Source organism: Xenopus tropicalis, chromosome 3 (genome assembly GCF_000004195.4).
Source record: "Xenopus tropicalis strain Nigerian chromosome 3, UCB_Xtro_10.0, whole genome shotgun sequence".
NCBI lineage: Eukaryota > Metazoa > Chordata > Amphibia > Anura > Pipidae > Xenopus > Xenopus tropicalis.
This window is the reverse complement of record NC_030679.2, coordinates 13,378,460-13,403,708: the sequence shown is the minus strand read 5'-3', so window position 1 is coordinate 13,403,708 and position 25,249 is coordinate 13,378,460. Positions and strand designations below refer to the sequence as shown.

Below are 25,249 nucleotides of genomic sequence, written 5' to 3'. Positions count from 1 at the left end.
CTCTACCAATCCCTATACTCTACCAATCCCTATACTCTACCAATCCCTATACTCTACCAATCCCTATACTCTACCAATCCCTATACTCTACCAATCCCTATACTCTACCAATCCCTATACTCTACCAATACTCTACCAATCCCTATACTCTACCAATCCCTATACTCTACCAATCCCTATACTCTACCAATACTCTACCAATCCCTATACTCTACCAATCCCTATACTCTACCAATACTCTACCAATCCCTATACTCTACCAATCCCTATACTCTACCAATACTCTACCAATCCCTATACTCTACCAATCCCTATACTCTACCAATCCCTATACTCTACCAATACTCTACCAATCCCTATACTCTACCAATCCCTATACTCTACCAATCCCTATACTCTACCAATACTCTACCAATCCCTATACTCTACCAATCCCTATACTCTACCAATCCCTATACTCTACCAATCCCTATACTCTACCAATCCCTTCACCATCCCTTTACTCTACCAATCCCATACTCTACCAATCCCTATACTCTACCAATCCCTATACTCTACCAATCCCTATACTCTACCAATCCCTATACTCTACCAATCCCTATACTCTACCAATCCCTATACTCTACCAATCCCTATACTCTACCAATCCCTATACTCTACCAACCCATACTCTACCAATTACTCTACCCAATCCCTATACTCTACCAATCCCTATACTCTACCAATCCCTATACTCTACCAATCCCTATACTCTACCAATCCCTATACTCTACCAATCCCTATACTCTACCAATCCCTATACTCTACCAATCCCTATACTCTACCAATCCCTATACTCTACCAATCCCTATACTCTACCAATCCCTATACTCTACCAATCCCTATACTCTACCAATCCCTATACTCTACCAATCCCTATACTCTACCAATCCCTATACTCTACCAATCCCTATACTCTACCAATCCCTATACTCTACCAATCCCTATACTCTACCATCCCTTACTCTACAATCCCGTATACTCTACCAATCCCTATACTCTACCAATCCCTATACTCTACCAATCCCTATACTCTACCAATCCCTATACTCTACCAATCCCTATACTCTACCAATCCCTATACTCTACCAATCCCTATACTCTACCAATCCCTATACTCTACCAATCCCTATACTCTACCAATCCCTATACTCTACCAATCCCTATACTCTACCAATCCCTATACTCTACCAATCCCTATACTCTACCAATCCCTATACTCTACCAATCCCTATACTCTACCAATCCCTATACTCTACCAATCCCTATACTCTACCAATCCCTATACTCTACCAATCCCTATACTCTACCAATCCCTATACTCTACCAATCCCTATACTCTACCAATCCCTATACTCTACCAATCCCTATACTCTCCAATCCCTATACTCTACCAATCCCTATACTCTACCAATCCTATACTCTACCAATCCCTATACTCTACCAATCCCTATACTCTACCAATCCCTATACTCTACCAATCCCTATACTCTACCAATCCCTATACTCTACCTATACTCTACCAATCCCTATACTCTACCAATCCCTATACTCTACCAATCCCTATACTCTACCAATCCCTATACTCTACCAATCCCTATACTCTACCAATCCCTATACTCTACCAATCCCTATACTCTACCAATCCCTATACTCTACCAATACTCTACCAATCCCTATACTCTACCAATCCCTATACTCTACCAATCCCTATACTCTACCAATCCCTATACTCTACCAATACTCTACCAATCCTTATACTCTACCAATCCCTATACTCTACCAATCCCTATACTCTACCAATCCCTATACTCTACCAATCCCTATACTCTACCAATCCCTATACTCTACCAATCCCTATACTCTACCAATCCCTATACTCTACCAATCCCTATACTCTACCAATCCCTATACTCTACCAATCCCTATACTCTACCAATCCCTATACTCTACCAATCCCTATACTCTACCAATCCCTATACTCTACCAATCCCTATACTCTACCAATACTCTACCAATCCCTATACTCTACCAATACTCTACCAATCCCTATACTCTACCAATCCCTATACTCTACCAATCCCTATACTCTACCAATCCCTATACTCTACCAATCCCTATACTCTACCAATACTCTACCAATCCCTATACTCTACCAATACTCTACCAATCCCTATACTCTACCAAATCCCTATACTCTACCAATACTCTACCAATCCCTATACTCTACCAATACTCTACCAATCCCTATACTCTACCAATCCCTATACTCTACCAATCCCTATACTCTACCAATCCCTATACTCTACCAATCCCTATACTCTACCAATCCCTATACTCTACCAATCCCTATACTCTACCAATCCCTATACTCTACCAATCCCTATACTCTACCAATACTCTACCAATCCCTTTACTCTACCAATCCCTATACTCTACCAATACTCTACCAATCCCTATACTCTACCAATACTCTACCAATCCCTATACTCTACCAATACTCTACCAATGCCTTTATCCTACCAATATTCTACGAATCCCTATACTCTACCAATGCTCTACCAATCCCTATACTCTACGAATCCCTATACTCTACCAATACTCTACCAATCCCTATACTCTACCAATCCCTATACTCTACCAATACTCTACCAATCCCTATACTCTACCAATCCCTATACTCTACCAATACTCTACCAATGCCTTTATCCTACCAATATTCTACCAATCCCTACACTCTACCAATACTCTATACGTTCCTATATTCTACCAATACTCTACCAATCACCATACTCAATGGTGTATCTAACAATCCCTATTTATGTACTTGATATTAAAGTAGAGCAGGCAGTAACTCTTTATAAACTCCTCTATTGCTTCCTCCTGCCCTCACTTTGCCCCTGTATTTCACCCCTACCCTACGTTATTGTACCACATAAATCCCCTTCCTCTGTCACTATTTCAGCAAATACAGTAAGAGGGTATCTCTGATATGACACATTAAGGGTATATTTATCATGCTGTGTAAAAAGTGGAGTAAAACATCCCCAGTGATGTTGCTCATAGCAGCCAATCAGATGCTTTGATTTGGTTTTCTAGCTGTTGAAATCTAATTGCTTATTCGTTGCCCTGAGCAACATCACCACTAATGCTTCTCTCCACTTTTTACACAGCATGATACATATACCTATACATGTTTGCATTCTGATTGCTGCAGCAAAACTTTCGTGGATTGTTTTACCATCAATAAACTTTCAAAATCAGTAGAATGTAAAAGCCTTAAGACTTGATTAATATTTTAATAATTTGCTGAATCGACGTTGCTGGTGTAACAGACTTCATCAGCTCTCCAGTATGATGTTGCCATGTTATACTAAAATGTTGCGGCAGTGACCCAATGCACTTACTGATATCTCTCAGCATAAAGGTCAAGCTGTGATTTTCATATCGTTTTTCGTCCAATATGTGCAGGAGAATGTTAATGTTGTGACTTTCTTCCCCATATTGGCAGGATTCATTGTCATGGCAATTCACCTCATACTTCCTGTTGTTCTCAGACGGCTTTTCACAGGTAATTGTGTAATTGCTGAAAGCATAAGGATAGGATGTTGATAGGATACAGGTTAAAGAAGCAGTCTACCCTCGCTCCAATTCCTTCATGGAGGGTCCAGTCTGCCAACAATACATTGGTCACTGCTGTTATGTAACATTACATAATAGCTCCTGTGGCAATCACTTGAACAGGACTGCCATCAGGGGGCACAGGGGTAATCCAGTCAGGGGCCCCTATAGCAGAGGAGGGACATAAAGATGTTTGCACGCCATGAAGTGCATGGAAATTGTAAGAAAGTAGGTGGATTCTGGGCGGGTTTAAAGTAACATGTTTGTGCTGTTCAGGGGCATGTCAATGGGCGCATGGAAAATTTCTTGCCATTTGGTGGCAGGACCCACCACCCAAGGGGCCCAGGTGACTAGTGGGATAATAATTGGGCCCCCCTGGGAGGAGGGCATTGCTAATTTAGTAGTATGGGGCCTGTGATTACTCAACACAGCAGTGCGGGCCAGAATTGGAGAGTGCCCAAAGCAAGCCACCAATAGCCCTGGGACAGGATAGTTGGGAAGTGGCGAGTTAGGAATTGGGGTGATGAAAACCATAGCCCCTGCTCATCATTGCAAAAAATTATGGCATTGGAAGACCACCCATACCCAGAACTAGGGGTAGGCAAACATTGGGGGTACCTGCCTAATGCTCCCCCACCGCTGCGCCCTAGGCATGGGCCTCTTCTGCCTACCCCTAGTTCTGGCCCCAGGGTCGGCCCACCGGGGGTCTCCTAACCCACCCCAACGTCCTCTCCTGAGCGCGTGTAAATTCAACGCGTCAGAGGAGGAACGGTCGGGCAGAGGGAGCGCCAGCAAGGGTCGGTCTGGCCCGCTGGGGCCCACTAGGGCTGGGGCCCACCGGGAGTTTTCCGACCCTGCTGGCCCTGGTACACAGGTGGAATGCTGGACAACATCTTTCAAAGTGCATTAACCCTTGAAATTATATGCGAGTATGAAGGGAATTGGGAAATTGTTCTGCAAAATCTAAACAAACTCATCTGGGCATAAGCTTGTATTGAAACAACAGAAAGGGGATTTACATTTTAGTTTGTATTTCGACTTACCCTCTTTGGGCTTCAAAAATATACTGTACGTGTTTCTTTATTCTTTTCCAAGTGCATTTAAAGTGGCCACTGTAGTTCTGTGCCTCGCATTGAATTGGCTGCTTCCCTGTAAGGAGAAATGTTCTGTCATGGCAGCTTCCTGGTAATCTCAGATTATTGAAAGGGGTAGTAACCTTAATAGTAACTTTCAGTGCGATATAGACTGATTTACCAAGACAATTTACAGTAGGTCTATAATTTTTGTTGTGGTTTTTTTAAATTATTTAGGTTTTTGTTCAGCAACTTTCCGGTTTGCTGTGTGGTTGCTAGGGTGCGGTTTATCCTAGCAAACAGACAGTGGATAAAATAAAAGACTGAAAAATCACCTCTTTTTGGAAGCTGGAAAAAGGCAGAAGAGGAATAACTGTACAAAAATAACATGAAAGTTAGAAGTAGAAGTCCCAGGCGAATGTATACATATCAGGCAGAGAATGGACACATGCATACCTGGCAGGAGTCTCTGGTTCAAATGGGATAAAGTATTCAGCAGCACCACTTTATAATCAATCAGCTCCCCAGTTAGACGGTGGCATGTGAAATTCCCAGCGTCAATGTCCTCCATCACATGGGTCCTTAGAATTCTGCCAGGTCTTTGGTTACCTTTTATTAACCAATAGACTTTCGTCTCTTCCACGACTGGGCATTCAAATATAACATTCTCCCCTTCTCCACTCTCTGAGATATCAACGACATAGGCTGTGAGTAGGGATACAATAGTAGTGATGAGGCAGGGACGATGCTTCACATTGAGCTAAAACAATAAACCCCCTATGCTGCCCTCAAGTTGTGTATAGTCTCACAGAATTCCCTGCACCAGAGGAGCTTACCATCCAATCTACTGAGCTGTCAGCTTCACATTTTGACCCAAAGGCTTTCACATCTTTATAGGGTTAAGAGGCATCATTTATGAACACAGCCACAAGTGCAGTCACACTAAAATGGGCACAAATGTTGTACTTATTGATGCCATTCATTAAAGGCGCTTGCTTCCCAATACATCTGTTTAGTTACAGGAAGCACCATTGCATCAGTCCTGCCTCTTCTTCAAATCACGAGCAAGGGTCCCTATTGATGCTGTAGTATCTAGGTGCTACCACCACCTTGAACATGGTGTAATTCCAAGGGTTCCCACAGATGGCTTCATCCATAGACAGGAATGTTATAAGATTGTAAGGTTCACTGGAGCAGGGGCTGATGGAAATGTGATAGGGACCTTAGATTGTAAGCTCCACTGGGACAGGGACTGATGGGAATGGGATAGGGACCTTAGATTGTAAGCTCACTGGGGCAGGGGCTGATGGGAATGTGATAGGGACCTTAGATTGTAAGCTCCACTGGGGCAGGGACTGATGGAAATGTGATAGGGACCTTAGATTGTAAGCTCCACTGGGGCAGGGACTGATGGGTATGTGATAGGGACCTTAGATTGTAAGCTCCACTGGGGCAGGGACTGATGGGAATGTGATAGGGACCTTAGATTGTAAGCTCCACTGGGGCAGGGACTGATGGGAATGTGATAGGGACCTTAGATTGTAATCTCACTGGGGCAGGGGCTGATGGGAATGTGATAGGGACCTTAGATTGTAAGCTCCACTGGGACAAGGACTGATGGGAATGTGATAGGGACCTTAGATTGTAAGCTCCACTGGGGCAGGGACTGATGGGAATGTGATAGGGACCTTAGATTGTAAGCTCACTGGGGCAGGGACTGATGGGAATGTGATAGGGACCTTAGATTGTAAGCTCCACTGGGGCAGGGACTGATGGGAATGTGATAGGGACCTTAGATTGTAAGCTCCATTGGGACAAGGACTGATGGGAATGTGATAGGGACCTTAGATTGTAAGCTCACTGGGGCAGGGACTGATGGGAATGTGATAGGGACCTTAGATTGTAAGCTCCACTGGGGCAGGGACTGATGGGAATGTGATAGAGACCTTAGATTGTAAGCTCCATTGGGACAAGGACTGATGGAATGTGATAGGGACCTTAGATTGTAAGCTCCACTGGGGCAGGGACTGATGGGAATGTGATAGGGACCTTAGATTGTAAGCTCCACTGGGGCAGGGACTGATGGGAATGTGATAGGGACCTTAGATTGTAAGCTCCACTGGGGCAGGGACTGATGGTAATGTGATAGGGACCTTAGATTGTAAGCTCACTGGGGCAGGGACTGATGGGAATGTGATAGGGACCTTAGATTGTAAGCTCCACTGGGGCAGGACTGATGGGAATGTGATAGGGACCTTAGATTGTAAGCTCACTGGGGCAGGGACTGATGGGAATGTGATAGGGACCTTAGATTGTAAGCTCACTGGGGCAGGGGCTGATGGGAATGTGATAGGGACCTTAGATTGTAAGCTCCACTGGGGCAGGGACTGATGGGAATGTGATAGGGACCTTAGATTGTAAGCTCACTGGGGCAGGGACTGATGGGAATGTGATAGGGACCTTAGATTGTAAGCTCACTGGGGCAGGGGCTGATGGGAATGTGATAGGGACCTTTAGATTGTAAGCTCACTGGGGCAGGGGCTGATGGGAATGTGATAGGGACCTTAGATTGTAAGCTCACTGGGGCAGGGACTGATGGGAATGTGATAGGGACCTTAGATTGTAAGCTCCACTGGGGCAGGAGCTGATGTGAATGTGATAGGGACCTTAGATTGTAAGCTCCACTGGGGCAGGGACTGATGGGAATGTGATAGGGACCTTAGATTGTAAGCTCACTGGGGCAGGGGCTGATGGGAATGTGATAGGGACCTTAGATTGGGGCAGGGATTAAATACTGCCCATTGCCCTTGTTATATTGCTGCCACTTACTGTTTTTCAAGACACTCAGGTCCCAGAGTCCATATAGGGTATTCACACGCACCATCAAGAGAAGGAGACCAAACTTCAGGTATTCCATCTGTCAGCAAGAAATTGGAACAAAAAAACAATAAAAACACTCTCTATTAAATAAAAATACAATTGTCTCAGACACATAGGACTAGAAGGACACTATTACAATCCCTCTTAGGGTGATTGGGGTTGCCCAGTCTGTAAATACAGTGGCTCTTATCTGCAGTCTCTGGCCACAGACTGCCGCAGGTCAAATATTGGCCTTAAGAAGCCTATTGAAGTAGTCAATTCCAAGTACTTATTGTATATATGTGGGGGGAGTAAAGCTGGCCACGCATATACAAATAATATCGGAATGAATTATTACTGGTGCACGTATGGTGGCCGCTTATCCCTACTGATATCTATGTACTATGGATATTGGTCAGTTTGGGAATGGGGCAGATTTGATATTGTCATCTGCCTTTGTCAGCCAGTGCATGGTACATCAAATAATGAGGATTTCAAGAGAAGCTGCAGTACCTGGGGTCCATATTTTTGTGATTCAAAATAGGCCCTGGCAATTTAAGTACACAGAGGCCCTAACAGCCCCCCCCCCCCCCCCCCCAGCCCAATAAATAGTGACTGTTTATGGCATCTTACAGCAGCCCCTCTGGCATTTGCCTGATCCCACAGATTATAGCCAGTCTGGGCCTGGGTCCTGGCATTCCAAGTACACAGACACCCAAACAGCCCCCCCCAGCCCAATAAATAGTGACTTTCTATGGCATCTTACAGCCCCCCTGGCATTCACAGTACCCAGAGGTACAAACAGCCCCCCCCCCAGCCCAATAAATAGTGACTGTCTGTGGCACCTTACAGCCCCCCTGGCATTCCCAGTACCCAGAGGCACAAACAGCCCCCCAGCCCAATAAATAGTGACTTTCTATGGCACCTTACAGCCCCCCTGGCATTCCCAGTACCCAGAGGCACAAACAGCCCCCCCAGCCCAATAAATAGTGACTTTCTATGGCATCTTACAGCCCCCCTGGCATTCCCAGTACCCAGAGGTACAAACAGCCCCCCAGCCCAATAAATAGTGACTTTCTATGGCACCTTACAGCCCCCCTGGCATTCCCAGTACCCAGAGGCACAAACAGCCCCCCCAGCCCAATAAATAGTGACTGTCTGTGGCACCTTACAGCCCCCCCTGGCATTCCAAGTACCCAGAGGCACAAACAGCCCCCCCAGCCCAATAAATAGTGACTGTCTGTGGCACCTTACAGCCCCCCTGGCATTCCCAGTACCCAGAGGCACAAACAGCCCCCCCAGCCCAATAAATAGTGACTTTCTATGGCATCTTACAGCAGCCCCTCTGGCATTTGCCAGAATCCAGAGATTGACAATCCAAGGCCACTTCTGCCAGGAAGGCTTCCAGTTGGGCAGCCATGCCCAAAGGAGTTGTTCACCTTTAAATTAATTTTTAGTATGTTTTAGAACTCTAATTCTAAGCAACTTTAATTGGTCTTCATTTTTTTACTGTTACATTTTAATTATCTAGCTTTCCATTTAGGCCATTAAAGGTGAACAACCCTGTTAAGAATTGGTCACAAAGGAGGCCAAATACCTCATTTAGCAAAGTAATAAGATGGTCATGGCCTGACTCACCACAGCATACAATCTGTGACCCGCCATTCCATTTACAGTGTTCCCAGTTCACAGTTGTCCCAATTATTTATAGGTAAACCTGTGCCGAATGATACCAGTATTGCAATGTTTCTACTCAGCGCCGGATTTGTAGTGGGGACGCCCCGAGGCCGCCCCCATTTGGCGTCCCCTATCCCCCCCGCCGCGCCAATACGCATGCGTGAACCCCCCCTTCCCCCGCCTGCCGAGCGAACGCGCATGCGCAAGCGCCAAAGTTGAATCTCCCATACGGAGCAGTGGGGAGAGTTCCCCATTGCTCCGTATGGGAGTAAAATGTTAAAATTTGCCTGCGGCGGGGCGGCATGCCGCCCCTATGCTTGTGCCACCCTAGGCCTGGGCCTTTGTGGCCTCGCCACAAATCCGGGCCTGTTTCTACTTGCATAGTCCATAAATATACCATTGGGCAACAGTGTAATAAAAAGGTTTACATCCCCTTTAAACCTTACACATCTGGCCCTAGGTGACATACTTTTAGGCTGGGAAGTTGTAGGTGAGTAGGAATATTTGCTAGTGGTTATGAAGGTAAATAACCAGTAATGGATGTAAACCCAGAAATGAAGGGGGGGGGTTGACCTCCTCTGCAGCTGGTAGTTCCAATAGAGACTCAATGGGGCACCGTTGTTATTGCAGTGCAAAGCAAGTCTTCATAATTAATTGGCATAATTGTAATTAATTCTGGGAAGTCCTTACAACAAAGGCTATTCAGGCATGCCTGCCAAGAATGAATGAAACAGCTGCCAAGATTCTGGGACTTTTGAGCCTTTCTTTGATCTACTTTAGCCATCCCTGAATCTCCCCAGACCCCACCCATTGCAGGTACAGTCCCATTCTGTAACTGGTTGACTAGAAAGGGTAGCAAGTATGCAGGATGGTGCCGTATATGACCCCAAAACTCCTGTGTTCCCGTCAGTTCCAGACTGGGCCTCCTGGGAATCTGACCTCATTTCACAACAATAAGGAGACAGTGCCAAATGTTATAGTCTTAAACAGGCTTATGGTGGAAATAAAGTTATTGAAGAGGTACAGGTATGGGATTCCTTATCCGGAAACCCATTATCCAGAAAGCTCTGAATTACGGGAAGGCCATCTCCTATAGACTCCATTTTAATTAAATAACTCAATTTTTTTTAAAATTGATTTCCTTTTCTCTGTATTAATAAAACAGTACCTGTACTTGATCCCAACTAAGATATAATTACCCCTTATTGGGGGCAGAACAGCCCTATTGGGTTTATTTAATGGTTAAATGATTCCCTTTTCTCTGTAATAATAAAACAGTACCTGTACTTGATCCCAACTAAGATATAAATAATCCTCATTGGGGGCAGAACAGCCCTATTGGGTTTATTTAATGGTTAAATGATTCCCTTTTCTCTGTAATAATAAAACAGTACCTGTACTTGATCCCAACTAAGATATAATTACCCCTTATTGGGGGCAGAACAGCCCTATTGGGTTTATTTAATGGTTAAATGATTCCCTTTTCTCTGTAATAATAAAACAGTACCTGTACTTGATCCCAACTAAGATATAATTACCCCTTATTGGGGGCAGAACAGCCCTATTGGGTTTATTTAATGGTTTAAATGATTCCCTTTTTCTCTGTAATAATAAAACAGTACCTGTACTTGATCCCAACTAAGATATAATTACCCCTTATTGGGGGCAGAACAGCCCTATTGGGTTTATTTAATGGTTAAATGATTCCCTTTTCTCTGTAATAATAAAACAGTACCTGTACTTGATCCCAACTAAGATATAATTGCCCCTTATTGGGGGCAGAACAGTCCTATTGGGTTTAATTATTCTTAAATTGTTTTTTTGTAGACTTAAAGTATAGAGATAAAAATTAAGGAAAGATCCCTTATCCGGAAGACCCCAGGTCCTGAGCATTCTGGATAACAGGTCCCATAGGTATATATTTGACATGCAAAAAACGTAGTTCTAGTGTTGGGGTCAATTTAAGTGAAAACAAATTAGACAAAGTAAACCACCGGAGACCCTGTACCTGTGAAACCTTCAAAATCATTGTGGGGTGGATAGGCATGTATAATTAATGCTAGGCTCTACTGATATATGAGTAAACTTTAAAAAGTTAAAAAAAAATGTATGGAATGTAATATCTGTTTGAACAGAACTGGGCTACCTTTGGCTCGGGCTCCAGTTAGATGCTCCAATATCCTATCCCTATTAGTTACATTGCACAAAGGTCCCTATCCCCTGTTCAGGTGAAGGATGCCAAACAAGTATTCCTTAACCTGCTGGTTTAGAATTCAGGGAGGCATTCCAGTATAACAGGCTAGAACTTCAGCAACCCCCACCCTATTTCTCAGGCCCAAGTGACTCCCTTACCTCTCTTCACATGGGTGCTTCCACTCTGTGAGCAGTCAGTGCCTATGTGACGGCCGTATCCCCACAGGCAGCAGTTGACTCAGGAAGTAACAGAATTATGCAGTGGAATTTTTTTTTTTTTTGTAACCTGCATATTGTAATTATGGGAAGTGCATGCTGATAATGATACATACAGCTTCTTACCAACCAGCACCTGCTTAAATGCTTTTGCTTTGCTATTGTACATGCTGCTTTAGTTTTGCTTTTATAGTGAATTCATTTGACCGTTTTCGGAGAAATTTTGCCGTTGGTGTGTGGGTGTCTATTTTTTGGGTATTTTATCTGTCCATTTTGGTACTTCAGTAGCTGTCTGGTTGCCAGGGTCAGACTGGCAGTCCCAGATATGACAAAGGCCCGGGCCTAGGACGGCATGCTGCCCCACTGCAGCAAAATTTTTACATTTTGCTCCCATACTGAGCAATGGGGACCTCTCCCCACTGCTCCATATGGGAGTTTAAACGTGCGCTGCAGACTGGGGGGTGCAGGGCCCACCGGGTCTCCCGCCCCAAGGGGCCCCTTGAACCCCCCTCTGGGGCCCCCACCGCATGCCTGCTCACCCACTGCCACCCCCTTCCCACGCATGCACCGTATACTTACTTTTGCTGTGATTGGGGGAGGGAGGTCATCAGGGGAGCAACGGGGGAAAGCAGGGAGGATCAGATCGGGGATCGGGTTTTTTACTGGTGTCCCACCGGACCAGGGGAGTGCCCCTCTCCTAACTATAATACAGGCTATTCACATGCACCAACTGGGTAGAAGATGGGGCAGGCAAGTTTGGATTCCTAGGGCAAAACCAGAAGCTGTAGTCTCAAAATAATAGTGGCTGCCTATGGCATCTTACAGCAGCCCCTCTGGCATTTGCCAGAATCCACAGATTGCCCGTCCGGGCCTGTCCTATAAATTAAACAAAATTAAGCAGAAAAAGAATTGATGATTGTGCCATACTGACTACAGAGTAGTCTCTGCTGCATTTCTGGCTACATGGCACAAGTTCCCTAGCTCTTATTGTCATTAGAAATACTTCCCCTAATGGCCCTTCAGTACTGTCTCCTTGCACCCACGTCCTATTCATGCACTATGACACAACTCAGCAACACAAAAAATGCTCCCAGTATCAAATTCCCTGCCTTCCCTCTCTGCCCACACATGTACTGTGCCACCAGTAACTCCCTGCTACATCCTGCCATTCTCTCATTCTTTCCTATTCCTCTTGCATCACTGCTCTAGCTGGTACCGTGCAGCATCACCAGCTCCGCCCTGTAATATTCTGCCATTGGCTAATGCCTGGTTTTAACAGATCATTTTATCTCATCATATCCACTGGCCACCCCTATGCTAGAAAGCAAATTACTTTATTTTATCCTCTACTCACAACCATATAAGAACCTACTCCTTGGCAGGGCTGCCATCCAACATGGCCTCATACTACTAATATACATATAATGTAATGTGTATCAAACAACCACTTTGGTACCTGGCTCAGTCTATGTAGTGGAATGCTAAATGACATTATTCACCACTTCCATCCAGTTAAAGCTTAATTAGACTAAAAGAACATAGGTGGAAAAATGGTCACACTGCAATGCTAAACTTCAACTTTCAGTGTTGTAATGAATACAACATGTTTTAAGCAAAGCTCTTTTTTCAAGTGTATAATGCCCCCAAAATACGTTAGGATGAATTCAGTGGCAATTCCATTTGTAATGCCCCAAGAACACACAACAGGATAAATATAGTGCAAACTCCATGTATTATACCCCGGAACACATGGCAGGATAAATACAGTGCAAATTCCATGTATTATACCCCAGAACACATGGCAGGATAAATACAGTGCCAGTTCCATGTATAATACCCCGGAACACATGGCAGGATAAATACAGTGCCAGTTCCATGTATTATACCCCAGAACACATGGCAGGATAAATACAGTGCCAGTTCCATGTATAATACCCCAGAACACATGGCAGGATAAATACAGTGCCAGTTCCATGTATAATACCCCGGAACACATGGCAGGATAAATACAGTGCCAGTTCCATGTATAATACCCCAGAACACATGGCAGGATAAATACAATGCCAGTTCCATGTATAATTCCCCAGAACACATGGCAGGATAAATACAGTGCAAATTCCATGTATTATACCCCAGAACACATGGCAGGATAAATACAATGCCAGTTCCATGTATAATACCCCAGAACACATGGCAGGATAAATACAGTGCCAGTTCCATGTATAATACCCCAGAACACATGGCAGGATAAATACAGTGCCAGATCCATGTATAATACCCCGGAACACATGGCAGGATAAATACAGTGCCAGTTCCATATATAATACCCCAGAACACATGGCAGGATAAATACAATGCCAGTTCCATGTATAATACCCCAGAACACATGGCAGGATAAATACAGTGCCAGTTCCATGTATAATACCCCAGAACCCACAGCAGGATAAATACGGTGCCAGTTCCATGTATAATACCCCAGAACACACGGCAGGATAAATACAGTGCCAGTTCCATGTATAATACCCCAGAACCCACAGCAGGATAAATACGGTGCCAGTTCCATGTATAATACCCCAGAACACACGGCAGGATAAATACAGTGCCAGTTCCATGTATAATACCCCGGAACACATGGCAGGATAAATACAGTGCCAGTTCCATGTATAATACCCCGGAACACATGGCAGGATAAATACAGTGCCAGTTCCATGTATAATACCCCGGAACACATGGCAGGATAAATACAGTGCCAGTTCTATATATAATACCCCGGAACACATGGCAGGATAAATACAGTGCAAATTCCATGTATTATACCCCAGAACACATGGCAGGATAAATACAGTGCCAGTTACATGTATAATACCCCGGAACACATGGCAGGATAAATACAGTGCCAGTTCCATGTATTATACCCCAGAACACATGGCAGGATAAATACAGTGCCAGTTCCATGTATAATACCCCGGAACACATGGCAGGATAAATACAGTGCCAGTTCCATGTATAATACCCCGGAACACATGGCAGGATAAATACAGTGCCAGTTCCATGTATAATACCCCAGAACACATGGCAGGATAAATACAATGCCAGTTCCATGTATAATACCCCGGAACACATGGCAGGATAAATACAGTGCCAGTTCCATGTATAATACCCCAGAACCCACAGCAAGATAAATACGGTGCCAGTTCCATGTATAATACCCCAGAACCCACAGCAGGATAAATACAGTGCCAGTTCCATGTATAATACCCCAGAACACAAGGCAGGATAAATACAGTGCCAGATCCATGTATAATACCCCGGAACACATGGCAGGATAAATACAGTGCCAGTTCCATGTATAATACCCCGGAACACATGGCAGGATAAATACAGTGCCAGTTCCATGTATAATACCCCAGAACCCACAGCAGGATAAATACGGTGCCAGTTCCATGTATAATACCCCAGAACACACGGCAGGATAAATACAGTGCCAGTTCCATGTATAATACCCCAGAACACACGGCAGGATAAATACAGTGCCAGTTCCATGTATAATACCCCGGAAAACACATGGCAGGATAAATACAGTGCCAGTTCCAGGTATAATACCCCGGAACACACGGCAGGATAAATACAGTGCCAATTCCATGTATAATACCCCTGAACACATGGCAGGATAGATATAGTGCCAGTTCCATGTATAATACCCCAGAACACATGGCAGGATAAATACAGTGCCAGTTCCATGTATAATACCCCGGAAAACACATGGCAGGATAAATACAGTGCCAGTTCCATGTATAATACCCCGGAACACACGGCAGGATAAATACAGTGCCAATTCCATGTATAATACCCCTGAACACATGGCAGGATAAATATAGTGCCAGTTCCATGTATAATACCCCGGAACACACGGCAGGATAAATACAGTGCCAATTCCATGTATAATACCCCTGAACACATGGCAGGATAAATATAGTGCCAGTTCCATGTATAATACCCCAGAACACATGGCAGGATAAATACAGTGCCAGTTCCATGTATAATACCCCGGAAAACACATGGCAGGATAAATACAGTGCCAGTTCCATGTATAATACCCCGGAACACACGGCAGGATAAATACAGTGCCAGTTCTATGTATAATACAACGGAACACACGGCAGGATAAATACAGTGCCAGTTCCAGGTATAATACCCCGGAACACACGGCAGGATAAATACAGTGCCAATTCCATGTATAATACCCCTGAACACATGGCAGGATAAATATAGTGCCAGTTCCATGTATAATACCCCAGAACACATAGTAACATAGTAACATAGTAAGTTGGGTTGAAAAAAGACATACGTCCATCAAGTTCAACCATAATGCCTATACCTAACCTGCCTAACTACAAGTTGATCCAGAGGAAGGCAAAAAACCCCATCTGAAGCCTCTCTAATTTGCCTCAGAGGGGAAAAAATTCCTTCCTGACTCCAAGATGGCAATCGGACCAGTCCCTGTATCAACTTGTACTAAGAGCTATCTCCCATAACCGTGTATTCCCTCACTTGCTAAGAATCCATCCAGCCCCTTCTTAAAGCTATATAATGTATCAGCCAGTACGACTGATTCGGGGAGGGAATTCCACAACTTCACAGCTCTCACTGTAAAAAATCCTTTCCGAATATTTAAATGGAACCTCCCTTCTTCTAAACGGAGTGGGTGCCCTCGTGTCCGTTGGAAGGACCTACTGGTAAATAAAACATTAGAGAGGTTATTATATGATCCCCTTATATATTTATACATAGTTATCATGTCACCTCTTAAGCGCCTCTTCTCCAGTGTAAACAGACCCAACTTGGCCAGTCTTTCTTCATAACCGAGACTTTCCATACCCTTTACCAGCTTAGTTGCCCTTCTCTGGACCCTCTCTAGCTCAATAATGTCCCGTTTGAGCACTGGAGACCAAAACTGAACAGCATATTCTAGATGGGGCCTTACCAGTGCTCTGTAAAGGGGAAGAATAACCCCCTCCTCCCGTGAATCTATACCCCTTTTAATACAGCTCAGAACCTTGTTTGCCCTTGCAGCTGCTGCCTGGCATTGCTTGCTACAGCCAAGTTTATTATCTACAAGGACTCCAAGATCCTTCTCCATTATGGATTTGCCTAGTGCAGTCCCATTAAGGTTATACGGGGCTTGCATATTTTTACATCCCAGGTGCATGACCTTACATTTATCCACATTAAATCTCATCTGCCACTTAGCTGCCCAGATTGCCAGTTGGTCAAGATCCTGCTGCAGGGATGTCACATCCTGGATAGAATTGACTGGTCTGCAGAGTTTTGTGTCATCTGCAAACACTGATACATTACTCATAATACCCTCCCCTAAGTCATTTATGAACAAATTAAACAAAAGTGGACCCAGTACAGAACCCTGAGGGACCCCACTGAGAACCTTACTCCAAGTAGAGAATGTGCCATTAACAACCACCCTCTGTACCCGATCCTGTAGCCAGTTTTCTATCCATGTGCAAACGACTTCACTAAGACCAATAGACCTTAGCTTAGAAAGCAGTCGTTTGTGGGGAACGGTATCAAATGCTTTGGCAAAATCCAAATAGATTATATCTACTGCATCCCCACTGTCCAGCTTCTTACTTACCTCATCATAAAAAGCAATTAAATTGGTCTGACATGACCTGTCCTTCATAAAGCCATGCTGATTACTGCTCATAATGCCATTCTCCACTACATAATTTTGAATGTGATCCCTTAACAAGCCTTCAAATAACTTGCCCACCACGGATGTCAAACTTACAGGCCTATAATTGCCAGGCTGAGATCTTATTCCCTTTTTAAATATGGGAGTGACATTCGCCTTCTTCCAATCACTAGGTACCATACCTGATGAAAGAGAGTCTGAGAATATCAGAAACAAGGGCCACTGCAATTCTGCCCCTAGCTCTCTCAGTACCCGAGGGTGTATTCCATCTGGCCCAGGTGCCTTGTTTACATTTATCGTGTGTAACCCTTTAAGCACCATATCCTGTGCCAACCACTGTGTAGTTGGAGCTGAGGCAACAGTGAAGCTATTGGGTGAGACTTGGCCCACTGGCTCCTCTACTGTATACACAGAAGAAAAGAACTGGTTAAGCACATCTGCCTTTTTCTGTATCCGCTGTAACCATATTGTTATTATAACTCAATGGGGCCACACCCTCAACCTGCATCTTTTTACTATTAATATACTTAAAAAACTTTTTGGGGTTAGTCTTGGCCTCGGCCGCGATGCGCTCCTCATTTTCTATCTTTGCCTTCCGGATTGCTGTTTTACAACACTTGTTATAGTGTTTATAATCATTAAACGCAGCTACTGTCCCCTCTGACTTATATTTCTTAAAAGCTTTCCTTTTTTTCCCTATTAACTTCTTTACCTCAGAGTTAAGCCACATAGGGTGATTCTTAACACTTCTACTTTTTCTTATTAATGGAATGAATGAGAACAGTAATGATTTAATATCATTTTAAATGACAACCATTTCTGCTCTGTATTTTTATCAGAAAACATAATGCCCCAATCTATGCCCTGAAGCGCTGCCCTTAAGGAGCTAAAATTTGCCTTCCTAAAATTCAGTGTCTTTGTTGCCCCGTGTAAATTTGTTTCCTGCACCAAACATCAAATGAAATAACATTATGGTCACTATTACCCAGGGGTTCAACCACTTGCACATTTGCTATACGTTCTGGGTCATTAGAGATCACTAGATCTAGTATAGCATTGTTCCTGGTTGGCTCCTCAACAACCTGTGACATAAAGTTGTCGTGCAGCAAGTTTATAAACTTGTTCCCATTTACTGTCCTGGCAGTACTATTGCCCCAGTCAATATCAGGGTAATTAAAATCCCCCATTATTATCACTTGCCCCAAACTAGCAGCCTTTTCTATTTGCAACAGGAGCTGGGCCTCCTCCTCTTCGCTTACATTAGGGGGTCTATAGCATACCCCTACAATTAGCTTGGTAGATTCTTTACTATCTGTGAGAAGCTCAACCCATAAGGATTCAGCTCCCTCTGTTACCCCCATCACTTCCTCCTTAATATTTGCTTTTAAGTCGTGCTTAATGAACAGACACACTCCTCCTCCTTTTCTATTGCCCCTGTCCCTCCGAAACAATGTATACCCCCCAATATTAACAGCCCAGTCATGAGACTCATTCAACCAAGTTTCAGCAACACCAATCACATCATATTTTCGCTCCAACGCCAGTACCTCCAGCTCTCCCATTTTACCAGTCAGACTCCTTGCATTGGTAAACATACATTTAATACTGGTTCCGGCGTGAGAATGACGCGTAAACAACTTATGGGCCTCCCTGCCATTATCAGTATCCCGAAGCAAGTCTCCTCCCCAATTTTCCTTACTATGCCCACTACCTCATCTATCCTGTCTACCACAGAATTTCCCGCTGCACCCTCCCCCCCCACTCCTAGTTTAAAATCTCCTCCAACCCTCTAGCCATCTTTTCCCCCAAAGCAGCTGCCCCATCATCATTGAGGTGCAGCCCATCCCTGGCAAAGAGCCTGTAGCCGATTGAGAAATCAGCCCAGTTCTGGAGAAACCCAAAGCCCTCCTCCCTGCACCAATCTCTCAGCCACGCATTAATCTCCCTGAGCTCCCGCTGCCTTCTTAATGTTGCTCGTGGCACAGGTAATATCTCTGAGAAAATTACCTTGGAAGTCCTCGCCCTCAACTTCGCACCTAGCTTTTTAAAATCGTTCTTGAGGACTTCCCCCCCTCCTCTAACTTTGTCATTGGTACCTATGTGTACCAAGACCGCCGGGTCTTCCCCAGCCCCTCCCAACAATCTGTCCACTCGTTCCACCACATGCCGAACCCTAGCACCAGGCAAGCAACACACAGTTCGGCATGTAGGGTCTTTGCGACAAATTACCCTATCCACCTTTCTAATAATTGAATCCCCTACAACTATAACCTGCCTTCCCTTCCTAGCACTACTCCCCCCACCTGTATTAGAGGTGCCGGCTCCCAGGGTGCTCTGAGAGTCAGCCTGCTCCATACACGCCAGCTCAGAGCTGCCTTCCCCAGCATCTTCACCTAACGCGGCAAATCTGTTGGTTTGTACAAGCTTTGAACCAGCCCCCCTACCCTTGTGTCCCCTACTGCCCCTCTTAACTGTTACAAATTTGTCTCCCTCATTAACCTCCACTGTCCCTTCTCCCCCCCCCACTACACCGGCCCCTGCCAGTGGTTGCTCAGTGAGCCTCCTGTTCTCCCCATGTTTGCAGCTGCCCTCAGTGCTGCCAGTTCCCCCCTTAGATTCTGCACCTCAGATTCCAAGAGGAAAACCCACCTGCATCTCTCACAAGTAAATGCTGCATGGAACTGCTGCTCCAGGACCACATACATGCGACAAGATGCACACTGAGTAACACCAGCAATCATACTGCAACTCATATTGCAACTGGGTACTTACAGTCTCCCGAGTGCAATCCCTTGTATAGTGCCTTTTAAGTTTCAAACGCCTTTTTTGTTTTAAACGCCTGCTATACACTTAAATTTACATGCAACACTTTAGATTACATGCAAAACTCGCTAGCAGCTCCCAAACTCGCTGTGCAGTCAGAAACTTATTGAGGTTCAAACCAAACAGCCAAATGTCTGTTGAGAATTTACCAGATTTACTCCACCCCCTTAATTAGTATGCTCAATCAGCCAGGTAGCACTTACAAGTCACACAGCAGTTAGTTAATTGCACTTACTTTCTCCTTTCAACCAGCACTCCCAGCATGCACAGTAAACCCCAAACGCCTTTTTTGTTTTAAACGCCTGCTATACACTTAAATTTACATGCAACACTTTAGATTACATGCAAAACTCGCTAGCAGCTCCCAAACTCGCTGTGCAGTCAGAAACTTATTGAGGTTCAAACCAAACAGCCAAATGTCTGTTGAGAATTTACCAGATTTACTCCACCCCCTTAATTAGTATGCTCAATCAGCCAGGTAGCACTTACAAGTCACACAGCAGTTAGTTAATTGCACTTACTTTCTCCTTTCAACCAGCACTCCCAGCATGCACAGTAAACCCCAAACGCCTTTTTTGTTTTAAACGCCTGCTATACACTTAAATTTACATGCAACACTTTAGATTACATGCAAAACTCGCTAGCAGCTCCCAAACTCGCTGTGCAGTCAGAAACTTATTGAGGTTCAAACCAAACAGCCAAATGTCTGTTGAGAATTTACCAGATTTACTCCACCCCCTTAATTAGTATGCTCAATCAGCCAGGTAGCACTTACAAGTCACACAGCAGTTAGTTAATTGCACTTACTTTCTCCTTTCAACCAGCACTCCCAGCATGCACAGTAAACCCCAAACGCCTTTTTTGTTTTAAACGCCTGCTATACACTTAAATTTACATGCAACACTTTAGATTACATGCAAAACTCGCTAGCAGCTCCCAAACTCGCTGTGCAGTCAGAAACTTATTGAGGTTCAAACCAAACAGCCAAATGTCTGTTGAGAATTTACCAGATTTACTCCACCCCCTTAATTAGTATGCTCAATCAGCCAGGTAGCACTTACAAGTCACACAGCAGTTAGTTAATTGCACTTACTTTCTCCTTTCAACCAGCACTCCCAGCATGCACAGTAAACCCCAAACGCCTTTTTTTGTTTTAAACGCCTGCTATACACTTAAATTTACATGCAAACACTTTAGATTACATGCAAAACTCGCTAGCAGCTCCCAAACTCGCTGTGCAGTCAGAAACTTATTGAGGTTCAAACCAAACAGCCAAATGTCTGTTGAGAATTTACCAGATTTACTCCACCCCCTTAATTAGTATGCTCAATCAGCCAGGTAGCACTTACAAGTCACACAGCAGTTAGTTAATTGCACTTACTTTCTCCTTTCAACCAGCACTCCCAGCATGCACAGTAAACCCCAAACGCCTTTTTTGTTTTAAACGCCTGCTATACACTTAAATTTACATGCAACACTTTAGATTACATGCAAAACTCGCTAGCAGCTCCCAAACTCGCTGTGCAGTCAGAAACTTATTGAGGTTCAAACCAAACAGCCAAATGTCTGTTGAGAATTTACCAGATTTACTCCACCCCCTTAATTAGTATGCTCAATCAGCCAGGTAGCACTTACAAGTCACACAGCAGTTAGTTAATTGCACTTACTTTCTCCTTTCAACCAGCACTCCCAGCATGCACAGTAAACCCCAAACGCCTTTTTTGTTTTAAACGCCTGCTATACACTTAAATTTACATGCAACACTTTAGATTACATGCAAAACTCGCTAGCAGCTCCCAAACTCGCTGTGCAGTCAGAAACTTATTGAGGTTCAAACCAAACAGCCAAATGTCTGTTGAGAATTTACCAGATTTACTCCACCCCCTTAATTAGTATGCTCAATCAGCCAGGTAGCACTTACAAGTCACACAGCAGTTAGTTAATTGCACTTACTTTCTCCTTTCAACCAGCACTCCCAGCATGCACAGTAAACCCCAAACGCCTTTTTTGTTTTAAACGCCTGCTATACACTTAAATTTACATGCAACACTTTAGATTACATGCAAAACTCGCTAGCAGCTCCCAAACTCGCTGTGCAGTCAGAAACTTATTGAGGTTCAAAACCCAAGATGGCAAGATGAATACAGTGCCAGTTCCATGTATAATACCCCAGAACACATGGCAGGATAAATACAGTGCCAGTTCCATGTATAATACCCCGGAACACATGGCAGGATAAATACAGTGCCAGTTCCAGGTATAATATCCCGGAACACACGGCAGGATAAATACAGTGCCAATTCCATGTATAATACCCCTGAACACATGGCAGGATAAATATAGTGCCAGTTCCATGTATAATACCCCAGAAAACATGGCAAGATGAATACAGTGCCAGTTCCATGTATAATACCCCGGAACACATGGCAGGATAAATACAGTGCCAGTTCCATGTATAATACCCCGGAACACATGGCAGGATAAATACAGTGCCAGTTCCATGTATAATACCCCAGAACACATGGCAGGATAAATACAATGCCAGTTCCATGTATAATACCCCGGAACACATGGCAGGATAAATACAGTGCCAGTTCCATGTATAATACCCCAGAACCCACAGCAAGATAAATACGGTGCCAGTTCCATGTATAATACCCCAGAACCCACAGCAGGATAAATACAGTGCCAGTTCCATGTATAATACCCCAGAACACACGGCAGGATAAATACAGTGCCAATTCCATGTATAATACCCCAGAACCCACAGCAAGATAAATACGGTGCCAGTTCCATGTATAATACCCCAGAACCCACAGCAGGATAAATACGGTGCCAGTTCCATGTATAATACCCCAGAACACACGGCAGGATAAATACAGTGCCAATTCCATGTATAATACCCCTGAACACATGGCAGGATAAATATAGTGCCAGTTCCATGTATAATACCCCAGAACACATGGCAAGATGAATACAGTGCCAGTTCCATGTATAATACCCCGGAACACATGGCAGGATAAATACAGTGCCAGTTCCATGTATAATACCCCGGAACACATGGCAGGATAAATACAGTGCCAGTTCCATGTATAATACCCCGGAACACATGGCAGGATAAATACAATGCCAGTTCCATGTATAATACCCCGGAACACACGGCAGGATAAATACAGTGCCAGTTCCATGTATAATACCCCAGAACCCACAGCAGGATAAATACAGTGCCAGTTCCATGTATAATACCCCAGAACACAAGGCAGGATAAATACAGTGCCAGATCCATGTATAATACCCCGGAACACATGGCAGGATAAATACAGTGCCAGTTCCATGTATAATACCCCGGAACACATGGCAGGATAAATACAGTGCCAGTTCCATGTATAATACCCCAGAACCCACAGCAGGATAAATACAGTGCCAGTTCCATGTATAATACCCCAGAACACATGGCAGGATAAATACAGTGCCAGTTCCATGTATAATACCCCAGAACACATGGCAGGATAAATACAGTGCCAGTTCCATGTATAATACCCCGGAAAACACATGGCAGGATAAATACAGTGCCAGTTCCATATATAATACCCCGGAACACACGGCAGGATAAATACAGTGCCAGTTCTATGTATAATACAACGGAACACACGGCAGGATAAATACAGTGCCAGTTCCAGGTATAATACCCCGGAACACACGGCAGGATAAATACAGTGCCAATTCCATGTATAATACCCCTGAACACATGGCAGGATAAATATAGTGCCAGTTCCATGTATAATACCCCAGAACACATGGCAAGATGAATACAGTGCCAGTTCCATGTATAATACCCCAGAACACATGGCAGGATAAATACAGTGCCAGTTCCATGTATAATACCCCGGAACACATGGCAGGATAAATACAGTGCCAGTTCCAGGTATAATACCCCGGAACACACGGCAGGATAAATACAGTGCCAATTCCATGTATAATACCCCTGAACACATGGCAGGATAAATATAGTGCCAGTTCCATGTATAATACCCCAGAACACATGGCAAGATGAATACAGTGCCAGTTCCATGTATAATACCCCAGAACACATGGCAAGATGAATACAGTGCCACCTTAATGTATAATACAGGTATGGGACCTGTTATCCAGAATGCTTGGGACCTAGGTTTTTCTGTAATTTTCTGTAATCACCATTCCTTAATTCTGCCAAATAACCATTTAAACATTAATTAAACCCAATAAGATTGTTTTGACTTCAAGAAAGATTGATTATATCTTAGTTGGGATCAAGTACAAGGTACAGATATGGGGGGATCCATTATTCGGAAACCTGTTATCCACAAAGCTCCAAATTAAGGGAAGGCCATCTCCCATAGACACCATTTATATCAAATAATACAAAATTTTCAAACATATTTCCTTTTCTCTGTAATAACAAAACAGTACAGGTATGGGATCCCTTATCTGGAAACCCGTTATCTAGAAAGCTCCGAATTACGGAAAGCCCGTCTCCCATAGACTCCATTTTAATAAAAAAATTCTGAATTTTACAACGGATTTCCTTTTTCTCTGTAATAATAAAACAGTACCTGTACTTGATCCCAACTAAGATATAATTACCCCTTATTGGGGGCAGAACAGCCCTATTGGGTTTATTTAATGGTTAAATGATTCCCTTTTCTCTGTAATAATAAAACAGTACCTGTACTTGATCCGAACTAAGATATAATTACCCCTTATTGGGGGCAGAACAGCCCTATTGGGTTTATTTAATGGTTAAATGATTCCCTTTTCTCTGTAATAATAAAACAGTACCTGTACTTGATCCCAACTAAGATATAATTAGCCCTTATTGGGGGCAGAACAGCCCTATTGGGTTTATTTAATGGTTAAATGATTCCCTTTTCTCTGTAATAATAAAACAGTACCTGTACTTGATCCCAACTAAGATATAATTACCCCTTATTGGGGGCAGAACAGCCCTATTGGGTTTATTTAATGGTTAAATGATTCCCTTTTCTCTGTAATAATAAAA

At 43.9% G+C, this 25,249-nt stretch overlaps 1 protein-coding gene across 3 annotated transcripts in view; it reads right to left on the bottom strand.

Moving 5' to 3' along the window:
• il12b (interleukin 12B) overlaps nt 1-25,249 on the bottom strand; it is a 45,183-nt gene that overhangs the window by 18,849 nt on the left and 1,085 nt on the right. For 2 of the 3 annotated variants that reach the window (XM_031898677.1, XM_031898679.1), the window contains exons 2-5: nt 7,563-7,650; nt 5,190-5,438; nt 4,704-4,809; nt 3,447-3,625 (exon numbers count right to left, since the gene is read on the bottom strand). In XM_031898677.1, the coding sequence (XP_031754537.1) occupies nt 3,447-3,625; nt 4,704-4,809; nt 5,190-5,438; nt 7,563-7,650 (622 nt within the window). Of the gene's footprint in view, nt 1-3,446; nt 3,626-4,703; nt 4,810-5,189; nt 5,439-7,562; nt 7,651-11,621; nt 11,660-25,249 lie in introns of those variants that run through there. The other variant, XM_031898678.1, reaches the window with a different exon arrangement.